Below are 17,327 nucleotides of genomic sequence, written 5' to 3' on the forward strand. Positions count from 1 at the left end.
GATCTGAAGAAATCATTTTTTGTTCAAGTCCCAAAGTAACCAAGAGCTGTGAATTGCACAGATTTCAGAACCATAAATCAGAAGCACAAATTATAAATGCATCACTGAGATTAACTCTAGAGAATTCATAAGAAGCTCGACCAGGATATCGGAGATAGGCAAATTGAGTTTAGATCAGAAAAAGGTACCACAAAAGGTATCTTCAATATTAAAACGAAAATCGATTTATAACATTATCTAGAAATACCGAAAGACTCTTGCACATGCTTCATAAACAACATGAAAGTATTTGATGATGTCAACCATGTGGAAGTGATGGGATTTCTCAAGAACCTTCCAATTGATGGAAAGGACCTTCACATTATGGCCAATTTATACTCGAAGATGACGGTGAATAAAAAAGGTGAAGAATAAGAAATGAAAAGCGATAGAAAGAAAACAAAGAACATGGTGGTAGGTTAAAAGCAAGATAGGCCAGCACTAGAATCACATTTGAATGCAACATGTTGGAACGAAGTGGAAAAGTTTGTGCATCTTGCCCAAATAAAAACTGGGAATATGAACTGTGGCCCAGAAATCAGAAGGTGAATAGAGATAGCTAAATGTGCTTTCACAAACATGAGCAAGATGCCCACATCGAGACAAATGAGCGTACAGACAAGGGTAAGAATAGCTCATTGATATGTGTGGTCACCACTGCGCTATGGTGCAGGGATATGGACACTCGGTTACAGGATGGTAAGCAGGCAGCAGGCTTTTGATATGTCGATGCATAAGTGAATGCTCAGTATCTCCTGAACAAAGAAAAAAGAAAATGAACGTGTTGAGGACAGCTATACAGAAGAGGATCTTGTTAGAAACATCAGGTGGGTTATCTTTGTCATGACCAGCTACAGAAAGAATTGTTGTAAGACAAGGTTGAAGGCCTGAGAGCTAGAGGAAGACCAAGTGTCATTTGGATGACAAATATGAAGCAGAGGACTGGACCAAGTTATGTGGAATGTTCGAGGTAAGCGGCCAGTTGGACGGCTTGGAGATCCATGGCAGAGAAACCTCCTGGATCTAGGGAACACCTGAACTGACCTCACCAGAGACACACGATTGTCCTAATCAATATTCATTTCGCTGAAATTACATTATGTTCTCCGTGCTCTGAAACGTTTAACCACCATGACTGACATACCTTTTCAAGGATGCCATTGACTCCTACTTTAAAAAGTTTATAATGTCTTCATCCATGATCAGCTCAATCAATGGTAAACAAGTAACATTCTTTCACTTATGAACTTATGAAAAAAAAAGATCACTTATGAACATGATTACGTCATCCTGTCTCATTCATTCTGTATCATTCTGTATGTGTGAGTAATGCAGTATTCGTAAGCTTTTTGTAAATTCAAAGCTTGTATTTCTTTCTGCTAAATAGTATATCATGATTGCGAGTGAATAGCAAGTGATTGCTCCTTGAATGCATCATTTACACTCACAATACTCTTTTCTTACACGCATCTGAGGCTCATGGAGGAGCTTGTACATATATGGCACGTAGAGACGTAGGACAATGCCATTGGGAGTCATCAATGAATTATAACATTGGCATGAGTTGACAATGGACCAATCAGCATATAGCATTTGAATGCGCAGGCCTCATGACTATGAACTAAGGCACACCGAACGGGCCGAGCCATCATTTGCGTCCTTGGTGTGCCGATGATAGATCACCAAGTTTGATGTGGGTAAAGGGTTGGTGCATCTTCTTCCATTCAAATCGAAATGACATTTCACCACCAATCTTCAACCTGAATGCTATAATTGTTGCCTTTATTAAACTTGTTGCCTTTTATGGTTGTAAATTTGTTTAATAAAATCCTGCATTGAACAGCTCATAAAATTTACTGATTCTTTGGTCGTTAGTCATCGATTCTGTTCCTTCCTACATTTTCTTGCAATACTTGTGTTCATTAAGTCTATAGATCAGTTTCACCCCATCGACGTAATATCTCCAGGATCTATTCTTCTTTGGATAGAAGGGTGCAGACATATTTGTTCACGTCTTAGTCATGCTCCATATTCATTAAAGCAACTCGCTGTTTGTTGGTTCAACTTCGTCGATATTACAATATCTGGAGTTGGTTAAAAATGCTGCTTCTGAAATCATATCTCGCTCCGCATCCATTAACAAGCAACTTTGAAACTCTGGTTTATGACTTAAAATGCAATTCATGGGCTCGTTACATCTCCCAACTCAGGACTCATTTGCATTTTTTGAACTATTTCACTCCCTTTGCTCAGCTAAATCTTCATCTTCACACAGTCAACAATAAGGATAAAACCCAAAGTGGATCTAAGGATTTTGTTCCTTCTCCACCATTGCCCTGTTGCTAAGGATTTCACTTCATGCCTCATTTCATTATGGCAACTCCATATTATAAATTAATAAAACAACTGTAACATTATTATTAAACAACTGTGTCCATGTGTTTTATACTTCTCCCACCCCCCTCCTCCTTCCCATGCCTCCGTCCCCCAGGCCCTCTCCCTCCCACAGATCTCCCGATGTCCCTGCTCTCAAATGTTGTGTTTGTGTGCTTCCCCCTCTCTCCCCATCTTGTCTATCGCTCCCCTTATTATATGTTTTATGTGTCTGTTTGATTTTTTTTGTGTGTGTTTAATGTTAGCTCTTTCACGAGCCTCGATCTTGCATACAAAAAAAACAAAAAAAACTAAAAAAAAGGCTTTTAGTATTTTCTTAATATCGACTTATTAATGCTGATACAGATGACACACACAAACACACACACACACACACAACTTGCAAATGGGCATGCACTAAGGTGAACGAAAGGTTATACACCAACATGAAAGGAAAGGCATACACCAACGCTACCAATTTTGGCCTAAACAACACAGCAATCAAGGGAATTATAAATCCAGTATCCCAAAAATGAAATTAAAAAGATCTTGGAAGCTCAGGAGCGATGAAATTGTAGCAGAGATAATTGGAGCAATAGGAGTGATGAAGACTAACCTTAAAAAGATCCTGAAAACAATCCCTGGGGATATTACTACAAACAAACTACAGTTGGAGGCTGTCCAGGGCTCGGTGATGATCCTCAAAACAGCCGTCAGAACAAAACTTTGAGAACAAGAAAACTTCACAACTCGGTTCATGAATCATCATCCCTTACTGAAACGAATGTGGATATTTCGAGACCTGAGAGTACTCCATTTCACCTTCTGAAACCAACATATGGAGATAACAACCAATGACACACACCATGTTGGGGGTTGTGCTGGCCACTAACAACTGTCTCACTATGTGGACAGTAGGTGAATGACCCTCAGATATGGCAACTATCTGAGATTTAAGCGTTTGAGGCTGAATAAACCAACTGGTGGACCATCCAGTATTCCAGTATTTGCACATACATGGAATTTGCCGTCTTTTGCCATGACTGCATCTGATCAATAAAATGTGGCACATATTCCATCTGCCAGATGAAACAGAGAAGATTGTGTTTGTGTGACTTTTGGTCAGTTTAAACAAGACCATGCCATTTTCTACCCCCCTTAAATCCACCCCAAACCCACCTCCTTCAATCAAATTCCTTGTTTTCTTTACTGAAAGCCCCTATCGTGTCCATCTTATTTCTCCCATGTACCCCAGCTGTCTCTGTGTCTCTCTCTGTGTCTCTGTCTGTCTGTCTGTCTCTTTCTGTCTGTCTCTCTCTGTCTGTCTCTTTCTGTCTGTCTCTGTCTGTCTGTCTCTCTCTGTCTGTCTGTCTCTGTCTGTCTGTCTCTGTCTGTCTGTCTCTGTCTGTGTCTGTCTGTCTCTATCTGTCTGTCTGTGTCTCTCTCTCTCTCACTCACACACACACCCACACACACACACACACAAACACCGATCTCCTGATGTCCCTGTTCCCTACTGTTGTTGTGCTTCCTTCTTGATATGTACTTCAGTATGTTAACTCTTATCCGAGCCTCGACTTGGTATACACAAAAAAGTTATTACAATTTTATTGGAACCCGTTGTGAAGCAAGGGGATGGCCACAATTCCATTATGCTTTTATAATTCCCAACTTCAGAAAGAAAGGGAATCATAGTGAGTGCAATAATCAGGCATCACGTTTCTCTTTGTTGCAGGCAAGATCCTAGCAAATATGCTACTTGTGCACCTTCAAAATATGGCTGAAAGTATTCTTCCAGAAAGCCATTGTGGTTTCACAGGCTCATGCTCAACAATAGATATGTTTTTTCACCCTGATGTACCCACAAGAAAAGGTCACTGAGCAGTGACAATGGCTATCTGTTGCCTTCATTGCTTTCAGGAAAACATTTTTGATGCTGTCTGGACTCTGGACCTCACAAAAGCATCTCGGATGTCCAGAGACTTTTGTCAAGATCATACCCTAATCCCATGACGGCATGGCTACAATTATGTCAATTTAGACACTATGAGCTCCTTTGCTATCCCCCCCCCCCCCCCCCAATAAGTCAACCAGAACAGTCCAGAGCTGAAGTTGCTCTGCTGAGATGTGTTTTCCGTCGCCGTCGAGGTTTATCCATGCATTTGTACAATTACAAACCTTCTGCCAATTCCTCTAGGAGAAAATGACGATTTTGGAACAATCTTTAAAAAAAAAGATGCACTAAACAAATAGCGGAAGTGCCGCCATATTTGTCGGAATGCAGAATTTCAAATAGTTATTCTGCCCTCAGGTCATGACGGCATGAATGCTGATTCTCATTTCTCAGTTCCTCTGCCCTCAGGTCATGAATATTTTCTCTCAAGTACTGCTAAACAGAAGATTTTTGATTTTGCCAAAAAGGTGATTTGTGTTTACAGTCTTCTTCTTCTCCTCCTCTTTCCTTTACTAGAGGTGAGGTCCAATGGCACCAAGCTTCTGCCCTGCCTTGACCATGATACTCCTCCACTTCACTCTGTCCTCACCCAACTCTCTCCACTAACCAACAGCCCCACCTTACTGATATCCCTCCTCACACAATCCTCCCATCTCAACTGTGGTCTATCTCTTTTCCTCCTACTTTGCTCCTTCATCCTATCCACTCACTTTTCCATATTCTCTTCTGCCATCTACACCAAGTGCGCAGTTCATCTCAGCTGACATTTCACCAATCTCTCCATCAGGCTCATCTGCACACTAATCTCCTCCCTAATTTCATCCATTCTCCTTCTATCCACCCTCTTCACTCTCGCAATACTCCTGACCCAGTTGTTCTTGCAAACCTGCGTCCTCTGTTGTTGTCTCTGTCAGTGCTACCATCTCTCTCCAGACCGTAAAGGTAGGCCGGCATTACACAAGACATCAGAACCTTTCCTTTTAATCTCCTTGAAATCTTTCTGTCTGCCATTACAACCTCCACCCTCCTCCACCCTTTGCACCCACCTGAATCCTCCTCCGCACACCACCTTATTTAACACATCACATTCATTCTTCGTGCCTGTTTGTGTCCTTTATGACATCCTTAAAAGCAGTAAGTTTCCTGTTGGGAATGATTTTGTTTGACTGCCGGACAGGCAGACAGAGTAAATAAGTATCTCACCTTTTTCTGCACAATTCAGGGCCAAAGAACTGATAAACTTCAGGTTAGTTTTCCGATTCATGTTCTGATTTGTGTTCAGAATATAACATTCAATTGAATTATGTTGTTCCTCGATCAGAAACTGATGGTTGAAGACGTACAGGCAGACAGACAGAGGTTCCACGAGCTTCCACGAGCGTTCAATATGCATATAAAAAAAGAAGAAAGATGACATCCCTTTAGTCGTTCTCAAGGTATAGACCTGTTAGACTTTGACCTTTGACCTCTTGACCCCAAAATCAAACAAGTTCATCTTTGCATCATAATGCACACCTGTAACAACTTTGGTCAGAATCACATCACTGGTTCACAAGTTATCGCGGTAACAGAATTTTTACCTCACATGACCTCTGACCTTTGACCTCGTGACCCCAAAATACAATCGGTTCATCTTTACCTCATTATACATACCTGCACCAAGTTTGACTAAGATCCCTTCAGCCGTTCTCAAATTACGGCGGTAGCAAAAACCTATCACGGACGGACGGACAGACTGACGGACAGATAGCCAGACGGAAAACCTGAAAAAGTGAACCAATTGCTTAATCCCGTTTTTCGCCCCGTGCTTGTGGGTAAAAATACTTGGCAGCACATTCACAGCGGGCTATTGTGCAGATGCAGAAATGAAAACAGCACTGAGGAAGCCTCCAAAGCCTTTGGTGGCAAGTGGAAGCATGTTGGGTGGAAGCATGTTGGAAGCACAGCATCAAACTGACCACCAAATGCACAGATCACCAAGTAATTTTGCCCTCAACACTACTAATGAGAATGTTGCACTCTACAGGTGTCACACCAAGACATAAAGATTCACTGGATCATATGGAAGGACATGGTGTCAAAACGTGGAGATACTGCATCATCCAAACATGCCTAATGGTGAGAACATTCTCATTTCATCCCAATTGTTATGAGCAGGACAAACAGTGAAAATGAGCAAATCAACAGGCAGAGGCATTGTTCCATGATAAACGATCTGATGGAAGATGCAGCCAGGGAGGCCAAAAGCTGCCATACAAAGATGTCATCTGACAACATCTGAGAGCTTGGTACAACCTGGTAGGGTTCTGGGAAAGGTGTGCCCAAAGGCGGAGAGGAAAGACATAACAGATCTCATACACACTTGTGTTGTCCTGTGACATCTGTGGAAGGAGTTTGATTTCAAGAATTGGACTATATTCTCATCAGATATATAAACGTCCAGCTTGACTTTGTTCTGCTCCATGTTGGTCATTGTCGATTTGATGAACTGCTCACATAACAGTAGCTGGCAGGTTAGCCGAGAGATATGCAAACTCACCTCAGAACTGTCTATAGCCTGGTTTCTAATCCTGAATCCAGCTATAAACTGTCATTCTGGTGTTTCACATGCAGGCCAAGACATCAATGTGTGTGCCATCCTTCAAATGGATGAGTCTGCCAGCAATGGTCGTTGGTGGACGTTAAAGATCGCATGGAGTATTTCACGAGTATCTGAGTTATGCAGGTAAAAGGAAGACAGAGTTTCAGTAGAAGTAGTAAAACTCAGAGGAAGAAATGGAAGAGTCCATGGTTTAGCAGTCGGCAGCAGATTTTGAAGGACTGGAGGAAAGAGCATGAGACACCAGATTTGAGAAGACGGTTCCACGTGTGGAAGAAGAGGGAGATTAATGAATTGGATTATTGGTTGGATATTGAATTAGAATTGGGAGAGGAAGGGTTTTCCGGCGGAAGGCTTATTAAGATGGTCAGGGGTGGTGAAGAATTATGGAATTGAGTTCAATCGACGCAAAATGTCGTTTGCTCATGGAGTAGACACCACCGACTCCGTGCAATTGAAGGTGCGAAATCTGCTGCAATATCTGAGCTGGATGTAATAATTATTAATGGATTTTCATTCTCTTGTTTCAAAACGAACAATACATTACCAAATACCTCGGAATCTGCAGCAAACGTTCCCAAAGGTGTTTCGGCTCCTTTCTTTCTCTTTAGCAGAATTTCCACTGCGTTATTACCCAGCGCACGCAAAGCGAAAAGTGGGGTTCAGCATTCAGGTGTGTACATGTGCCGTGTTCCGTGTGCCGTGGTCTGCATTTTAAAAATCCATTTTCCGTTGGTCCGATTGACACGAAATTTTACCATAGAAGTGCCTCCGCCTGTATAATTTTTTATTCATAATTATGACGTCATAGGCCACGTGGTACGGACGCCATCTTGGAAAAACGTTACACCTCTATATCTCCCAAATCGCTCCATGGAAAAAATTTAAACATGGCTCATTGTCAAGTACTCCCCTTGGGGAATAAGATATGTTAATGATGATGTCATAGGTGCCTTCGTTATGACGTCATAATTCCAACACGTATCCGATCATTGGGAAAAAAATTCTCAGCAACTGTTGGTCTGATGGGCACGAAATTTTCACCATAGGAGTGCCTCCACCTTTCGAATATTTTAATGATAATCATGACGTCATTTATCATGTGGTACAGGCGCCATCTTGGAAAAACCGAAAGATGTCGCACCTCAATATCTCCGAAACCACTCTATGGAAAAAATTGAAACATGGCTCATTGTAAAGAACTCCATATGGGGAATAGGTGTTGTTAACAATGACGTCATAATTCGACAGGGACAACGCTTAGTCTGATCAGTTTGAAATGTATTGAGCGTGATCGATGCAACAATTATATTAGAGAATATAAATTGATGATGTCATTGCTCACGTGGTCTGGCAGCCATATTGGATCAAAATTGTCATTTTCATTGCTCCCACCTTTTGTTCATATGTGTTCTGTACCGTCCTCCAAACAGTGATGACTCCATTTACATTTCTCTGTCGGACAACATGGACCAACTTCTATCAACTCATCCAAACTCTCTCTTCCTCATATGTGGCGACTTCAACTGTCATCATGCCAGCTGGCTGGGTGTGGGTTCATCTCTCACCAGCCATGGCACCTCAGCAAAGGACTTCTGCGACTCATTGGGACTGACACAATCTGTCAAATTCCCGACCCGGATCTCAGTCAATGGAGTATCTTCTCTTCTGGACTTGGTTATGACTAACTTCCCTGCAAATGTCTGCTGCTCTTCTTCTGCTCCAATCGGTTCTTCTGATCATGTGCTTGTTAAAGTGGACATCTCACTGGCCATTCTCAGAGAGCCTCCTCAGCGCCGACGAGTCTGGCATTTCACTCAGGCCGACTGGCACGGTCTGCAAGCAGCCATCAATCATCTGGACTGGTCTCCCATCTCTACTGCCTCTGACATCAATTCTTCCTGGGAATTCTTCCAAAGCAAACTGCTCTCTCTCATGCACAGATTTATCCCATCTCGTCTTCAGTTGTCTTACCCTTCCTCCCGTCCATGGTACACTGAATCTTGTGGTGAGGCAGTTGCTCTGAAACAACTTGCCTTTGCATCTTGGAAGGCAAATCCAACTGAAGGCAATCTCAGTTCCTTCCACCAAGCTCGAAACAAGTGTGTTTCTACCCTCAGGAGTGCCAGGAAGCACCATCTCTCCACACTCAAGATTGAACTCTCAAACCTGTCTCCATCCTCCAAATCCTGGTGGCGTCTGGTCATATCCGTTTCTGGTGTTTGTTCCCCCTCCATCCCCTCCCTTACCTCAAATGGCTACACAGTTGACACCGCACGTGACAAAGCCGAATGCCTCAACTCTGTGTTTGCCTCAAAATCTTGTGTCCCAAACCCATCTCACTCTGTTCCCACCTTTCCCAGTCGAACCCAACTGCTCCTGGACTCTGTGTCCTTCTCTCCTGACAAGGTGGAGAAGTTTTTTTAAAATCAAACCTCGACTCTGATTCTGCAACTGGACCAGATGGCATCAGCCCTCGGGTCCTAAAATCCTGCTCTGCCGCTCTATCTCACCCTCTCTCTGTTCTTTTCACCCTCTCTTTTGCTCAAGGTCATCTGCCAGCATCTTGGAAATCAACAAACATTACCACTTTACACAAAAAAGGTGCAAAAACAGATCCTTGCAACTACAGACCAATCAGCCTGCTCCCAATTATCAGCAAAGTCATGGAATCCATCATTGCTTCAGATATCAAATCCTTCCTCTTCTCCAATGGCTTGATCTCTGATCATCAATTTGGATTCAGACCAGGTCATTCTACTCTGGACATGTTGCTTCTGCTGTCTCAACAATGGATGGAGGTCCTCAATGCCAAACAGGAAATCAGAGCTGTCTCACTTGACATATCACGTGCCTTCGATACGGTCTGGCACCCAGCTCTGCTCACCAAACTCACCTCCTATGGTATTCAGGGAAATCTCCACTCATGGCATGTGGATTTCCTCTCTGGTCGTAGGCAACGTGTGGCCCTGAATGGATTTCTCTCATCTTCCCTTCCTGTTCTGGCTGGAGTTCCCCAAGGTAGTGTTCTGGGCCCTGTGCTATTTCTGGTCTTCATCAATGACCTCTCCGACTCTCTGGAAAATCCTCTCTATCTCTTTGCTGATGACTCCACTATCTGCCGCTCCATTCCTCATCCCTCAGATCGGCAGTCTGCAGCCTCCTCACTCTCTGCAGACCTGGACAAAATCACAGACTGGTCAAACAAGTGGAACATGTCTTTCAATCCTGACAAATCTCACACTCTTACAATGTCTCTCTGAAAGGACCGACTGGACAACCCTCCCATCTACTTTCTCAACAATCCTCTCCAAGAAGTTCTGTCGCTCAAGCTTTTGGGTCTCACTATCTGCCATGATCTTTCTTGGGAAAACCACATTTCCAAGCTGGCCTCCAAAGCCAGTTGCCGACTGGGCATCCTCCGTCGTGCGAAGTCCTTCCTTGGCACACCTGAGCTCCTCACCACATACAAGGCTTTCATCCGCAGCTCAATGGAATACTGTTCCCCCCTCTGGGCTGGTGCTCCTGCCTCACACCTTGCTCGGCTTCACGCTGTTGAGGCCAAAGCTTTCAGAATCATTGGAATCTCCTGCGATGTAGTCAACTCCGAGGGCCTTTCACTCACTCACCGCAGGCAGGTTGGTGGTCTTTCTGTCTTCTACCGACTCCTCTCCGGCCTTGCTCCCCCAGCTCTCTCTGTGCTCTGTCCCCCCAATATTCCTTCAGGTCGCACAAGATCTGCCTGCAACCCTCTTATGGTTAAACTGCCAAAGTCTAGGCTCTCTGCTCACCTTCACTCTTTCATTCCCCTTTTATCCCGCCTCTGGAACAAACTCCCCCACTCCCTTCAATCCCACTCGTCCCTCCAGGTCTTTAAAATAGCTGTTCCCCACCATCTCTTATCTTCCCCCATCGAAAACCTTGATCTTTTCTACCCCCGGTAATTCACCCCAGAGTCCTTGCAGTGTTCATATGTTTTATTCCTCTCCCACCTCCCCCCAAGTCCTCCTGATGTCCCTGCTCTCAAATGTTGTGTTTGTGTCCTTCCCCCTCTCTCCCCATCTTGTCTGCCGCTCCCCTTGTTTTTTGTGTTTTGTGTGTCGGTTTGTCTTTTTGTGTGATTAATGTTAGCTCTTTCACGAGCCTCGATCTTGTATACAAAAAAAAAAGAAAAAAAAAAGTTCAAAAACAGAAGAGTTGGCTCGCAACAAGTTGACTGTGCAGGGTAAGTATTCTATGAATACCATCTAGTTAATTCATGTACCTTCAAACAGAAATAGATAACTAAATAAATAAATAACTTCTATAACTTTCTTTGGATTAAATGATGCTGAGTGTGAACTGGTGTAAACGCAATCTCAGCGTGAGGTTCACTGGTGTTTTAGCATTAATTTGAATGATAGAACTGGAAGAGCTTAATTATTCCCACATCAGTGTTATTCTGAAATCTGAACCAACATTTAAAACAATGATCTATCTCGTAAATAACAAGACTGAACATCAATATGCAGAGCCTCATCGAGGGATATGGAATGCATTAGGTGTGCGAATGAAGGATCTATATGAAAGCAGATCTATGTGCGGACACACACACACACACACACACACACACACACACACACACACACACACACACACACACACACACACACACACACACACACACACTCCTTTTTTGACTTCTGCTCCTCACAATTCTGTCTCTCTCTTATTCACACAGACACACACACACACAGGGACACACACACACACACACACGCACGGACACACACACACACACAGGGACACACACACACACACACACAGGGACACACACACACACACACACACACACACACACACACACACACACGGACACAAACACGCAATCTCGTTTTATGATTTCTGATCTTCACAATTCTGTCTCTCTTTTTCACACATATATACACACGCAAACACACATATACACACACACGCAAACACACATATACACACACACAGGGACACACACGCGCGCACACACACATATACATGCACACACACACATATACACGCACACACACACACACACACACATATACACACACACATACACACACACATATATACACAAACACACACATATATATATATATACACACACACACACACACAAACACAGACACATATACACGCACACACACACACACACACACACACACACACACACACACACACACACACACACACACACACACACACACACACACACACTCCTTTTTTGACTTCTGCTCCTCACAATTCTGTCTCTCTCTTATTCACACAGACACACACACACACAGGGACACACACACACACACACACGCACGGACACACACACACACACAGGGACACACACACACACACACAGGGACACACACACACACACACACACACACACACACACACACACACACACACACACGGACACAAACACGCAATCTCGTTTTATGATTTCTGATCTTCACAATTCTGTCTCTCTTTTTCACACATATATACACACGCAAACACACATATACACACACACGCAAACACACATATACACACACACAGGGACACACACGCGCGCACACACACATATACATGCACACACACACATATACACGCACACACACACACACACACATATACACACACACATACACACACACATATATACACAAACACACACATATATATATATATATACACACACACACACACACAAACACAGACACATATACACGCACACACACACACACACACACACACACACACACACACACACACACACACACGTGACATATATACACACACCTCTTGAATGAGCGAGGCTAATTATGATGTCACTGCTGCGCATACTATGATGAAGTTTAATAATGGGTGCTTGGCACCGCTCTCGTGTCTTTTGGCAGCCTTAATCATGTAATTTTCATGTAATGAACATGTAACTTTCTCCATCTCACCTTTATTGCTTAATCCATTGCCGGATGGATTATGATCCGGACAATGTGTGCCAAGTGAAGATGTTACCGGAGTTGTTCAAGAGTCGTTATCACAGTTAGGCCCGCTTGTTCCCCCAAGCGGTGGGAGAGCCTTGTGTCTCTCTGTGTCTGTATATGTGGCTTTGCCTGTATATGTGTGTGTGTGTGTATGTGTGTGTGTGTGTGTGTGTGTGTGTGTGTGTGTGTGTGTGTGTGTGTGTGTGTGTGTGTGTGTGTGTGTGTGTGTGTGTGTGTGTTTGTCCGCACACGTATATACCTCAATACAAATCGCATGTACATCATCCTACTTAAAGATATATCGTGTATGATGAGATCTACTGCAATCTATATACACCGGTGAGCTTTGAATTAATAAGTTCTCGGTCTTGTTCAAGTTCGTATCGGTACAGGTGTACCTGCTTGCTACCTTGCGGTAAGTACTGTGACATTTGTTTCCTCCAGTGGGACCAGGAGTCAAACGGAAACCTCCAGTGCGGATCGCACCACGTGCTACACCTACAGGGTGGTCCTTATACAATGTGGTCCACATAGATCACCCTGTATCTCAGCCACAGGTAGACAATTCACGCGTATTGAAGTAAAAAACGAATTTTTTCAGGCGATGTTGACAACAGCTTTCGGTTTCATTCATTAAACCATATTGTTCACAAAGTCAAAACTCAATGTCAACATCACATGGCTACGTTAAAGTTAGGATAACACAACTTTTAATAAGCACACCAAGTGAACCGGATCAGGTGTAGGAGAAACGATCAATACGTTTTTCCATCTCGGGCCAGGTACACGGTACTCCTAATGAGTGTCCTCTTAATGAAGCTCGATCGGTGCACCACCTGTTAATTGACTCCATGGCCTCGTCGACCCTTTGTGCTCCTTTGTCGTTTACCTTCCATTCGTCGTTTACCTTCCATTCGTCGTTTACCTTCCATTCGTCGTTTACCTTCCATTCGTCGTTTACCTTCCCCGCAGCCGTCACATAAGTTTTCGGCGACATCCTCAATGTCAATAACCTACACGGTCGGGATGAGGATATGGAGAAGCTTCAGGTTCACCGTCAGTTTGTCTTTCTAATGTATCCCGAGCGAACGTTGTCCAACGAGCAGTGTCCGCACGGTGTTGCAGTGTCCGCACGGTGTTGCAGTGCCGCGCGCGATGCGGAGAACACCGGGAACAGGATACAGGTGCAGGTGTACATCGGATTCCTTGGCACGAGATACCTTGGGAAACGAGAATGGGCGCGAAGCAGCAGAACAGGAACGAGACTGGGACGCGCATCTCGGAGCGGAGGGAAACGCTCGTGTCGCCTCACGGATCCTCGCACCGAGTCTCGATCGACGCGTCCTCCGCCGCTCCAGACTCGCTCTCAAGTCCCGCTCGTCGAGCCGGCCGTCCTGCTGCCCACGTCGCGTTCCCGCGGCGCACTTAGTGCTGAGGTGGGGGGGTGGAGGAGTGGGGGGGGGGGGGGACCCCGGAAGGGGTTAACGCGGCTGCGCCTGAGCGCGCCTCCCGGCACGGATCGTTAAGCACACACAGAGGGCTTTGCCGGACGGACGCGCCATCGACACCGTAATTAACACAAACAAGTCGGAAAGCGAGGCGGTTAGATGCGCTCGCCTCCGAGATGAGACGTTTGCTTCTTGCTTCGTGCTGCACGCTCTGAGTGGAAGCACGTGGAACATGCGCGCTACGCGCGAGGTAATTGGACCATAAATAAACAAGAAGTCTTTCCGAACGGGCAGTAAAACGTTGGACCATTAACACAAGCGTGACAGAGTCCACGGCTAAAGCTCCGCGGACAAGGCAATACATACAAGGCAGTTAACTCTCGATGGGGAACTGCCACGACTACGTATATAACCCTAAAAAAACCATATAGTGCCCCATAGACAAGATGGGGCACTACATGCTTTCCTAGATTCCCAGCAAGGCACCCGACAATCCGTTACAAGAGGGTTCCCACCAAGACCCGATCGCCCATACAAGAGGGTTCCCACCAAGACCCGATCGCCCATACAAGAGGGTTCCCACCAAGACCTGATCTCCCATACAAGAGGGTTCTCAGCAAGACCCGATCTCCCATACAACTACAAGAGGGTTCCCACCAAGACCCGATCTCCCATAAAAGAGGGTTCCCACCACGACCCGATCTCCCATACAAGAGGGTTCCCACCAGGACTCGATCTCCAAGACAAGATGGATCCAAGCAAGACCCGATCGCCCATACAAGAGGGTTCTCACCACGACCCGATCTCCCATACAAGAGGGTTCCCACCAGGACTCGATCTCCAAGACAAGAGGGTTCCCACCACGACCCGATCTCCCATACAAGAGGGTTCCCACCAGGACTCGATCTCCAAGACAAGATGGATCCAAGCAAGACCCGATCTCCCATAAAAGAGGGTTCCCACCACGACCCGATCTCCCATACAAGAGGGTTCCCACCAGGACTCGATCGCCCAGACAAGATGGAGCCAAGCAAGACCTGATCTCCCATACAAGAGGGTTCCCACCAAGACCCGATCACCCATACAAGAGGGTTCTCAGCAAGACCCGATCTCCCATACAAGAGGGTTCTCACCAAGACCCGATCACCCATACAAGAGGGTTCTCAGCAAGACCTGATCTCCCATACAAGAGGGTTCTCAGCAAGACCCGATCTCCCATACAAGAGGGTTCTCACCAAGACCCGATCACCCATACAAGAGTGTTCTCAGCAAGACCCGATCTCCCATACAAGAGGGTTCTCAGCAAGACCTGATCCCCCATACAAGAGGGTTCCCCCCAAGACCCGATCACCCATACAAGAGGGTTCTCAGCAAGACCTGATCTCCCATACAAGAGGGTTCCCACCAAGACCCGATCACCCATACAAGAGGGTTCTCAGCAAGACCCGATCTCCCATACAAGAGGGTTTTCAGCAAGGCCCGATTACCCATACAAGAGGGTTCCCACCAAGACCCGATCACCCATACAAGAGGGTTCCCACCAAGACCTGATCTCCCATACAAGAGGGTTCCCACCAAGACCCGATCTCCCATACAAGAGGGTTCCCACCAAGACCCGATCTCCCATACAAGAGGGTTCCCACCAAGACCCGATCTACCATACAAGAGGGTTCCCACCAAGACCCGATCACCCATACAAGAGGGTTCTCAGCAAGACCCGATCTCCCATACAAGAGGGTTCTCAGCAAGGCCCGATTACCCATACAAAAGGGTTCCCACCAAGACCCGATCACCCATACAAGAGGGTTCCCACCAAGACCTGATATCCCATACAAGAGGGTTCCCACCAAGACCCGATCCCCCATACAAGAGGGTTCCCACCAAGACCCGATCTACCATACAAGAGGGTTCTCAGCAAGACCCGATCTCCAATACAAGAGTCCGAGAGGGATTTTTTTTTTTTTTTTTTGTATACTGAATCGAGGCGCTTGAAAGAGCTAACATTTACTTTACAAACAAATCAACCAGACAAACAAAATATATAAAAAGAGGGAGCGGAAGACAAGATGGGGAGAGAAGGGGAAGCACACAAACACAACATTTGAGAGCAGGGAGATGTGTGGAAGGGAGAGGGCTTGGGGGGAGGAGGCATGGGAAGGGAGGGGGGGGGAGGGAGAAGTATAAAACACAAGGACACCAAGCACTTCCAGGACAGAAGTTGGTATTTCAAAAAAGTGGAATTGGGGTGAAATTAGCGGGGGTAGAAAAGATCAAGGTTTTGGATGGGAGAAGATAAGAGATGGTGGTGAACAGCTGTTTTAAAGACCTGGAGGGTGGAGTGGGATTGAAGAGAGTGAGGGAGTTTGTCCCAGAGGCGGGAGAAAAGAGGAATGAAGGAGTGAAGGTGAGCAGAGAGTCTTGATTTTGGCAGTTTAACCATAAGAGGGTTGCAGGCAGATCTTGTGCGACCTGTAGGAATATTTGTGGGACAGAGCCCAGAGAGAGCTGGGGGGGGGGGGGGGGGGTGGGGGGAGGGGCAAGGCCAGAGAGGAGTCGGTAGAAGACGGAAAGCCCACCAACCTGCCTGCGGTGAGTGAGTGAGAGGCCCTTGGAGTTAGCTTCATCGCGGGAGATTCCAATGATTCTGAATGCTTTGGTTTCAACAGCATGAAGACGAGCTAGGTGTGAGGCAGGAGCACCAGCCCAGAGGGGAGAGCAGTATTCCATTGAGCTGCGGATGAAAGCCTTGTATGTGGTGAGGAGCTCAGGTGTGCCAAGGAAGGACTTCGCACGACGGAGAATGCCCAGTCGACGACTGGCTTTGGAGGCCAGATTTGAAATGTGGTTTTCCCAGGAAAGATCATGGCAGATAGTGAGACCCAAAAGCTTGAGTGACAGAACTTCTTGGAGAGGATTATTCAGAAAGTGGATGGGAG

General features: G+C 45.5%; 1 protein-coding gene across 1 annotated transcript in view; it reads right to left on the reverse strand.

Moving 5' to 3' along the window:
* Positions 1-14,604, reverse strand: part of LOC137433624 (carbonic anhydrase-related protein 10) — a 295,408-nt gene extending 280,804 nt beyond the window's left edge. Inside the window, exon 1 of the mRNA XM_068125924.2 lies at positions 14,164-14,604. Coding sequence (XP_067982025.1) covers positions 14,164-14,221 — 58 coding nt within the window. The 5' untranslated portion in view covers positions 14,222-14,604. The remainder of the gene's footprint in view (positions 1-14,163) is intronic.
* Between the last annotated feature and the right edge of the window lie 2,723 nt (positions 14,605-17,327).

This window comes from Myxine glutinosa, chromosome 10, assembly GCF_964187855.1.
Source record: "Myxine glutinosa chromosome 10, kmMyxGlut1.1, whole genome shotgun sequence".
NCBI lineage: Eukaryota > Metazoa > Chordata > Myxini > Myxiniformes > Myxinidae > Myxine > Myxine glutinosa.